Genomic DNA, 10,155 nt, shown 5'->3' on the forward strand with positions numbered 1-10,155 from the left:
TATTATATCCTGGACATTGTTGGAAAAACGTAGGAAATTAGTTCGTTGACAGTGCAGGAAAAACATAGGAGATTAGGTCCTTGACAGTGCTGGAAAAATGTAGGGAATTAGAACCTTGTCAGTTCTGGAAAAACTTAGGATATTAGGCCCTCAACGATGCTGGAAAAACATAGGATCTTAGATCCTTGTCAGTGATGGAAAAACTTAGGATATTAGGTCCTTTGTGGTGTTGAAAATACTAAGGATATTCGGTCCTTGTCGGTACTGAAAAAAGAACTTAGGAAATTTTATTGTTGACGGTGCTGAAAAAACTTAGGAGATTAGGACCTTGACAGTGCTGGAAAAGAGTCCTAGGGAATTAGGACCTTGTCGGTGCTAGAAAAACTTAGAAAATTAGGTGCTCTGTCGGTGCTGCAAAAAGAACTTAGGAAATTTGATCCTTGACGGTGCTGGAAAAAATTAGGATATTAGGTCCTTGACAGTGCTGCAAAAACTTAGGATATTAGGTCCTTGATGGTGCTGGAAAAACTTAGGAAATTAGGTCCTTGACGGTGCTGCAAACCTTAGGATATTAAGTCCTTGAAAGCGGTGGGAGAACTTGTTGTATTAGGGTTTTCACAGATGATGGGAACCATGTATTTGTTAGAAAGAATGGTTGTATAATTACTTTACCTTGGCTAATTACTGTGTTTATGTAATATAATGAGGTTACATGGAGTTTTTTTGTTTTTTTTAGGCAGTCCTTTAAAAAGCACCAGACTTGGTCGAGAGGTGCCCAATAAACATAAATGCATTTTTGATGATTACCTTTTATGTATTGGGATATGTCACAAGATATGCGCTGTTCACATATTTCTTGTATTTTACCCTAAATTAATCTGTCATTAATGGGCAGGTTCTTACGCGACAGTAGGCAGATTGTGAACTGATTCGAACGGATGAGGGAAGCTCTAATTTGAACGGATGGGGGATGCTCTGATTTGAACGGATGGGGGATGCAAAGTTCATGTTGTCATGGATCACAGCCATTACATCGGTGGTGGTCCAAATGGTGGGAATGTAAGTAGAAATCTTAACATCCAGGAAAACAATCAAAAACCAGCTCTGGATGATAAGGCTCTGTGAAAACTGAATATTAATGAATGTTAATTCAATAGATCAAAAGATTTATTTATTTATTTAGTTGATTGGTGTTTTACGCCATACTCAAGAATATTTCACTTATACGACTGCGGCCAGCATTATGATGGGTGGAAATCCAGCACAGCCCAGGGGAAACCCCCGACCATCCGCAGGCTGCTGGCAGACCTTTCCACTTACGGCCGGAGAGGAAGCCAGCATGAGCTGGACTTGAACTCACAGCGACGACATTCGTGAGAGGCTCCTGGGTCATTAGGCTGCACTTGCACCCTAACCAACTAAGCCACGGAGGCCCCTAGGTCTAAGGAAAAAATTATATCAGTTGTACTATTGTTCAAGCAACAAAACTTAAATTTTCATCTCCCTCCAGCATGGTACATGATGTATACTCATCTGTCCGACACGCCTGGGGAAAGTTGATCAGTCAAGTGTTGTGTTTTACCCTAACTTTGTTTTACCCCTCCTAAAAAATGTCTGCTAGAGTACATGTTTGTAAATCCCAAATCCTCCACAAATTCAACCACAGACGTGGTGAAGTCCACATGTCAGCACCTAAACAACAGTTTAGTCTTTAAAATCTTATGAGTTGTCTTCAAATTGCATCTTAATTTATTTAAGTTTGGCATGCTGTTGTAATGAGAGTTATGAGAGGCATATGGATTTATGTGCCCTTCCCCAACCCTGCCACACACCACACACACACCACACACACACCACACACACACCACACACACACCCAGCCACGTCCTGGGGCAACCTCATGATATGTCGGGCAACAAAAACACCTTGTATGTGTATATGTGTAATTCCAGGCTGTCTATCGGTCTTGTGCTCAATTACTAAACTTATGGCAATCATTTACATGTAAACATATCACGACTAAATTTCAGTCTCTAAAATAATGAATAGTATTGTGTATTTTATGGTTTACTAGACACATACTTTGAAAAAAATCTTGTGAACGCATATTAAAGCATTGCCCTACCTACCTGAGTTTTCTGGTCATGCCCTGCCTACCTGAGTTTTCTGGTCACGACCTGCCTACCTGAGTTTTCTGGTCATGCCCTGCCTACCTGAGTTTTCTGGTCATGCCCTGCTTACCTGAGTTTTTCTGGTCACGACCTGCCTACCTGAGTTTTCTGGTCACGCCCTGCCTACCTGAGTTTTCTGGTCACGACCTGCCTACCTGAGTTTTCTGGTCATGCCCTGCCTACCTGAGTTTACTGGTCACGCCCTGCCTACCTGAGTTTTCTGGTCATGCCCTGCCTACCTGAGTTTACTGGTCACGCCCTGCCTACCTGAGTTTACTGGTCATGCCCTGCCTACCTGAGTTTACTGGTTATGCCCTGTCTACCTGAGTTTACTGGTCATGCCCTGCCTACCTGAGTTTACTGGTCATGCCCTGCCTACCTGAGTTTTCTGGTCATGCCCTGCCTACCTGAGTTTACTGGTCACGCCCTGCCTACCTGAGTTTCCTGGTCACGCCCTGTCTACCTGAGTTTTCTGGTCATGCCCTGCCTACCTGAGTTTTCTGGTCACGACCTGCCTATCTGAGTTTTCTGGTCACGACCTGCCTACCTGAGTTTACTGGTCACGCCCTGCCTACCTGAGTTTTCTGGTCACGCCCTGCCTACCTGAGTTTTCTGGTCACGACCTGCCTACCTGAGTTTTCTGGTCACGACCTGCCTACCTGAGTTTTCTGGTCACGCCCTGCCTACCTGAGTTTTCTGGTCATGCCCTGCCTACCTGAGTTTTCTGGTCAAGCCCTGCCTACCTGAGTTTTCTGGTCACGCCCTGCCTACCTGAGTTTTCTGAACATGCCCTGCCTACCTGAGTTTTCTGGTCATGCCCTGCCTACCTGAGTTTTCTGGTCACGACTCCATAGAGGCATGAGAGGAATAAGTCTATCATAATATTGTAATTGTAATTTTTCTTGCAGGCAGATATGTTTCAGAATTGTAAGGAAGGGCAGCACAGGTGACATGTCCAACATTCCCTTCCTCTCCTACTTCATCTGGTATGTATGCACTGGCATTAATTATAAATGTGAAAGGCCAAAGCAGATGATTTTCAAAATTACAAGAAATATTGACTACAAATCTGAAGTTTCATTTGAGGAAAGTTTTGATGCTTTTTTATAGAGGTGCCATAATGATGAAACATTAAAATTATGGTATGGCATTGTGTGTTCATCTTCTGTGACAGTTCTCGTGTCATTAGCACTTGGATATTGTCCTGTTTAAAGTTTGATTTAAGGATTCATGAGATGAATTGTTTGCATTTTGTAACATGCACTGTTTGTCAACATGTCTGACATGTCAAAGATTTCTCAGTCTTCCTCAGGAAGAGGGGGATAGGGTGCTAAGCTTGTCCTGCTAGACGTCATCAATGACGTCATTTCTAAAAATTTCCAACAATTGACAAGAAAATATTTTTCACAAATTCATTTATTAAGATTCTCTGATGTTCTTAGTTTCCATGTCAACAGGTTTTGCTGAGACGCCTTGTTGTCTCTAAGTGCTGTTTTGCCTGTCCTCCATACAGTTTACTGTTAACCTAAATTCTCAGCGTTTTCGCATATGACAAAGCAACTTTCAGTGCAATTTATGCACATTATTAATTTGATTTTGGAGGCAAAACTACATTGGTTGGGTTGGCCAAATTCAGGGCTTCACAAAGAGTATAATTTGATCAGTCTACATAAAATAATGCCTTCAGAATATGCTTGAATGAACACCTTTGCAAACATGCTAAAAGATTGAGGAATTACAGTACTCTTCATCTTGCTTACAGTGCATGTATCTGGCTACGGTATGGCCTCCTCACCCACATCCCGGCCGTGGTCCTGGTCAACCTTACTGCCGCCCTCCTACAGTTCTCCTACATGACAGTCTTCTATCTCTACTGTCTACAGAGAGTGAGTTGCATAACATCATTCCTAGGGACCAGAATCTGACAGGATCTTATTTGATTAGTTGCTTTGATTAATTGGCAATGAAAAGAAAAGAAAAACGCAGAAATTCCAGAAGCAGTGGCAACTTTTTCTGACTTTGATATGCCTCTAAAAATACCAGTACTATTTTGGGTGTGAAATTTCAGGTATTTGACAGTAGTGCACAAATAATGCTGGGGAGGTGTTACAGGCAGTGGTGCGCTTAAATCAGAACTGTTTTCTTATACTTTATTGGTTCAGGCAGTAAGACAACCTTACTTGTTTGAGAACATTTTTCTCATCCTTTTTTTTTTATTATTTTTTCTTGAGTCAGAGAATAGTTGTTTTCTGACTCCCAAGAAAAAGTGAGAAATTTTAAGAAATAAGAGAGGTTTTTTTTCCTTAAATAAGGAAGTTTTTTTACTGTGTGTTATCTCAGACATGTACAATGTATAAGCTATGCTGATAATTTGCTAAGATTACCGTTCGAAGGCTGCCATGATATCCCTGACTTTCACTATCTGTGTGGACTTGGTGACATCTACCTTTACCTGTAGCCGCCGACAATGCTCGTGTGGCTGTCAATTTATTGGGACTTCTAGTCCTCCACCAGTATGGTGTGCATATCTGTCCAACACATGTTTGAAAGATTTTCTGTAACTTGCCAGAGTTTGGTGGTTTACGCCAGGCGCAACATGGTTGCCATCACGTCAGTGAAAAATGCTGTTAAAAACAACAGTTTTAGCAGTTGCGGGCCATGTGCATATATACACACTAAATAGGCATGACCTTTCAAACAACATCGATTGTGCCTCGCAACACACTGGCCGGAATGTTTACCTCCTTGTATAATATCAGATTATGCTGCTCATTTCTACAAACAAAAGAATTTGAGTTCGTTTTCTTTTAGATTTGCTTTTGTGATTGATATAAAGATGAACTGTCAGAATTTCCTTCAGTGATAAAAGTGTTATTTCACACTTTATAGATAGTTTATAGATATCGCTTTGGTTTATACATTTTCATGTTTTACCCCCACGCCATGATGTTGAAAAAGAAACGTGTCAAGACATTCCAATCTGAGCTCAGCGGTATGATGTCATAATACATGTGAACTTTTACATTTCTACGTAACGCAACAATAAGACCCGACGTAATATATGGGCAACTTTGACGTATCTAGGCCAACTGCTATGGCTTAAACCTGTGGCTGATTGGTCTAAAATGCTTGAGGGAGTGAAAGAGAATAGCTACAAGAAATATGCAGTTTTGGCCCATTTTCTTCATTTTTTGGGGTAGAACGCTTTCATCTTGTCTTGTTTTTGTTGTTTGTTGTGTCACCTGATACCGCTGAACCTTGTTTTTGTGTCTCGTTAAATCCTTGCATGCTTGGGATTTGACTCAGTACGAAGAAAGGTTCAGGGGTACCGGGTGACACAACAAACACCAAGAGGATAGGGTTTATACCCTTAATCAAAATAATCAAATAAAGGATGCCATCATTAAAAGTGTTTACATTGGTCATCAGTCAACTGACCGTCTTGTTTTCAGACACATCTCTATCGCCAGTACATGATTGGCTGCTCTACGCTGTTTGGAATATTAGCATATATCAAGTATTTTGTGCCGGATGAAGCCACGGCAAAGGATCACTTGGGTTTACTAGGCTGCCTATTTACTGTCATTGGCTACGGTGCACCCCTAGCCACCCTGGTAAGTTATCTCCCCTAGTGTTGTTCTTTAGACTGTTGTATCTGATGGGAACATTGCATCTTGGGATGTCTACTGGAGTAAGATGCCAAGGTCAGATAAAAGCCGAAGCGGCATTTCAGGAGTCTTGAAAGTTCATGGAGGTCTAGACGAGATAAGGCCAGGGCTCTCGCAAACAAACAGGTGATTTTGCAGTAGCTTTTAACAACACCCTTGAGGTAACTGACCAGACCATGTGAGATATGTACCGTTTAGCAGTTACCCTAAAATCACGCATTTTTAGCTGTGTTAGTTGACGAGAGTCCCAGAACCTGCATGAACTGGCGAGACACCTGAAATGCTGATTTGGCCTATTACATAGAGTTGAATGACACTGTGCATGTAGTATTTATGTGTGTATAGACATTAATACTGGTTGCATGACACTGTGCATGTAGTATGTATCAGCATATAGACATTGATACCAGTTGAATGACACTGTGCATGTAGTATTTATGTGTGTATAGACATTAATACTGGTTGCATGACACTGTGCATGTAGTATTTATCTGTGTATAGTCATTGATACTAGTTGAATGACACTGTGCATGTAGTATTTGTCTGTGTATAGACATTAATACTGGTTGCATGACACTGTGCATGTAGTATTTGTCTATGTATAGACATTGATACTAGTTGAATGACACTGTGCATGTAGTATTTGTCTGTTTATAGACATTGATACTAGTTGAATGACACTGTGCATGTAGTATTTAGGTGTGTATAGACATTAATACTGGTTGCATGACACTGTGCATGTAGTATTTGTCTGTGTATAGACATTGATACTAGTTGAATGACACTGTGCATGTAGTATTTGTCTGTGTATAGACATTGATACTAGTTGAATGACCCTGTGCATGTAGTATTTGTCTGTGTGTAGACATTGATACTAGTTGCATGACACTGTGCATGTAGTATTTGTCTGTGTATAGACATTGATACTAGTTGAATGACACTGTGCATGTAGTATTTGTCTGTGTATAGACATTGATACTAGTTGAATGACACTGTGCATGTAGTATTTAGGTGTGTATAGACATTAATACTGGTTGCATGACACTGTGCATGTAGTATTTGTCTGTGTATAGACATTGATACTAGTTGCATGACACTGTGCATGTAGTATTTGTCTGTGTATAGACATTGATACTAGTTGAATGACCCTGTGCATGTAGTATTTGTCTGTGTATAGACATTGATACTAGTTGAATGACACTGTGCATGTAGTATTTGTCTGTGTATAGACATTGATACTGGGAACAAAAACTCATTAGTTATTTTTGTTTCATCTTTTTGTACTGATCATGTCACATATGGCAACATGAAAAACCCAGAAATCATCACTTCCAAAAAAATTATGAGCCAGTGGAGTTTCAAATTCTGTCTTGTGAAAGTATTTGGTGAATGTTTGTCAATTTTTTCATCAAGCAGGAATTCCACCGTTATGTCAGACAGCAATTTACAGATATGTTCTGTGTTGTATTTGGGGCAGTGCTGTGTATGCAATTTCATAATTATTGTGATGCTTACTTTGTCTCACCCCCAGTAAAATATGGACCTTCAGTTTGATACAAAGATATACTATCATTATTATTATTATTATTTCATTATCATTATGATTACATTATCATTATTATCACATCGTCATTATTATTACATTATCATTATTACTATCGCTATCCTCATGATCACTGTTATTATGTTTGTGACAGGCTGATGTTTTGCAAACAAAGAGCACAGAGTCTATGTCTTTCCTGATGTGCTTTGCCAATCTGGTTGTTGCCTTTGAATGGGGGTGGTATGGATATCTACTTAAAGACGCTTACATTGGAGTAAGTTGCATTTGTTGTCTTCATATTTTCATTTCAATTCTTTGATTTCAAGCTCTACGCCATACTCAAGAATATTTCACTTAAACGATGGAGTCCAGCATTATGGTGGGAGGAAACTCACGACCATCCGCCAGTTGCTTTCTAGACATGCTACAGCCCAGTTATAAGCTGCTTGGCGTTAAACTACAATGCGGTAGCTTTGAGTTCAAGTCCAGCTCATGTTGGCTTTCTCTTCAGCCATAAGTGGGATGGTTGTGGATTTTGCCCGGGCTCTGCCCAGTTTCCTCCCAAAATAATGCTGGCTGCCGTTGTATAAGTGAAATATTCTTGAGTTCACTGTAGAACACCAATCACATAAATAAATCCAAACTACAAAGTTCAGGTTCGAATTTGTAAGTCCCCACTCTAACATCGTACTAAGGAATTTTTCACTTATACCAAGGCAAATAATGTCTCTGTGGTAAACTCTGCAATTTTACCCATGTACACATATGAGGTAAGGGTTCAACCCTGGCTGTGGACAGCAAATTTGTAGATTTCTGAGTTCTTTTGTCATGGAGTTTTTGTGATAATAATATCAGTGATCCAGTCTTACATTTCTTGAAGACTGTTTGTTTTCCATCACATAAGGACAATATCAAGTCGATCAGTAACTTGTCCAAGCTTTCGGGTTTAATTTGCTGCTTTCTGATGAAGAAAAAAGGAAATATGAATGTTTTTTTTGTTTTTTTTTTGCAGGTACCAAACATCTTTGGTATTATACTGGGAGCGTTACAAATGTACCTGTTTATCAAATTCCCATCATCCAAAACTCGGTCTACTTCTAAGGCGCTTTTGGCATGATGGACAGTTATATCTCCACGTTGCCTTAACTGTAAATTTATTCTCCCGAAAATTTTATTTTTTAAGACGGAGTAAAAATATTTTCATTAGTGCGATGATGTTCAAGACATTAATGGATGTCTTCAGAAACACGGGCCATTGCATGTACGTGCAGATGACAAAAATGTCATTCTCACCTATATGGTTAATACGATTTAGTTATATTCAGGGACCACTTTCAGAAAACTTCATTAGTGATATTTCTCCTACCTTTTTTCCTGTTTAGGTTATATTGCCATAAGGCGACATCATTCTCGCGAACAGGGACGAAAAATTGATGTATGTGAAGTTGTGTGAAAGAAGCACCAGATTACTGAGAGTACAGATGTTATGAAAATGTTGTTCATTGATTTTATCTCGACATTCCTATGATACTAGATACAAAGGACACATCTTGGATAATCAAACAATAATTATATCAAGTGCTGTTCTCATTTGTCATTCTGTATTAATACGTGCATTATGTTCACATAGCTCTTCCATAACTCCATCAACACTCATTTGATTCATCCTAAACCATTTTCTCACCTTCCATATCGTTGCTGCAATAATGTCATGTGTTGTTCTGTCACGCAGTAATTATACTGATGTGTGTTGTTCTGTCACGCAGTAATCATACTGATATTGGGATTATCGCTGCGTGAGATTGTGTTTGTGTGCTGTTCCATCACTAAGTAATCATACTGATGTGTGTTGTTCCGTCACGCAGTAATCATACTGATGTGTGTTGTTCCGTCACGCAGTAATCATACTGATATTGGGATTATGACTGCGTGAGATTGTGTTCGTGTGTTGTTCTGTCACGCAGTAATCATACTGATATTGGGATTATGACTGCGTGAGATTGTGTTTGTGTGTTGTTCTGTCACGCAGTAATCATACTGATATTGGGATTATGACTGTGTGAGATTGTGTTTGTGTGTTGTTCTGTCACGCAGTAATCATACTGATATTGGGATTATGACTGCGTGAGATTGTGTTTGTGTGTTGTTCTGTCACGCAGTAATCATACTGATATTGGGATTATGACTGTGTGAGATTGTGTTTGTGTGTTGTTCTGTCACGTAGTAATCATACTGATATTGGGATTATGACTGTGTGAGATTGTGTTTGTGTGTTGTTCTGTCACGCAGTAATCATACTGATATTGGGATTATGACTGTGTGAGATTGTGTTTGTGTGTTGTTCCGTCACGCAGTAATCATACTGATATTGGGATAATGACTGCGTGAGATTGTGTTTGTGTGTTGTTCTGTCACGCAGTAATCATACTGATATTGGGATTATGAGTGCGTGAGATTGTGTTTGTGTGTTGTTCAGTAATCATACTGATGTGTGTTGTTCCGTCACACAGTAATCATACTGATGTGTGTTGTTCCGTCACGCAGTAATCATACTGATGTGTGTTGTTCCGTCACGCAGTAATCATACTGATATTAGGATTATGACTGCGTGAGATTGTGTTCGTGTGTTGTTCCGTCACGCAGTAATCATACTGATGTGTGTTGTTCCGTCACGCAGTAATCATACTGATATTGGGATTATGACTGCGTGAGATTGGGTTTGTGTGTTGTTCCATCACGCAGTAATCATACTGATGTGTGTTGTTCCGTCACG

The 10,155-nt window shown here is 39.8% G+C and overlaps 1 protein-coding gene across 1 annotated transcript; it reads left to right on the forward strand.

The window, feature by feature from the left end:
• The first annotated feature begins 911 nt into the window (after positions 1–911).
• LOC135478000 (sugar transporter SWEET1-like) lies at positions 912–9,635 on the forward strand. The gene is made up of 6 exons (XM_064758247.1): positions 912–1,059; positions 3,080–3,157; positions 3,934–4,057; positions 5,624–5,785; positions 7,537–7,656; positions 8,395–9,635. The coding sequence occupies exons 1-6, from the start codon at positions 989–991 to the stop codon at positions 8,497–8,499; spliced, it is 660 nt and encodes a 219-aa protein (XP_064614317.1). The 5' UTR covers positions 912–988; the 3' UTR covers positions 8,500–9,635.
• The last annotated feature ends 520 nt before the right edge of the window (positions 9,636–10,155 follow it).

The sequence above is a fragment of the Liolophura sinensis genome, chromosome 11 (genome assembly GCF_032854445.1).
Source record: "Liolophura sinensis isolate JHLJ2023 chromosome 11, CUHK_Ljap_v2, whole genome shotgun sequence".
Classification (NCBI taxonomy): domain Eukaryota; kingdom Metazoa; phylum Mollusca; class Polyplacophora; order Chitonida; family Chitonidae; genus Liolophura; species Liolophura sinensis.

Coding starts and splice junctions, on each gene's coding strand:
- LOC135478000 (XM_064758247.1), top strand. CDS start 989: ATGGGGGATGCAAAGTTCATGTTGTCATGGATCACAGCCATTACATCG. Junction 1,060..3,079: donor GTGGTCCAAATGGTGGGAAT/GTAAGTAGAAAT, acceptor TTTTTCTTGCAG/GCAGATATGTTTCAGAATTG. Junction 5,786..7,536: donor GTGCACCCCTAGCCACCCTG/GTAAGTTATCTC, acceptor TGTTTGTGACAG/GCTGATGTTTTGCAAACAAA.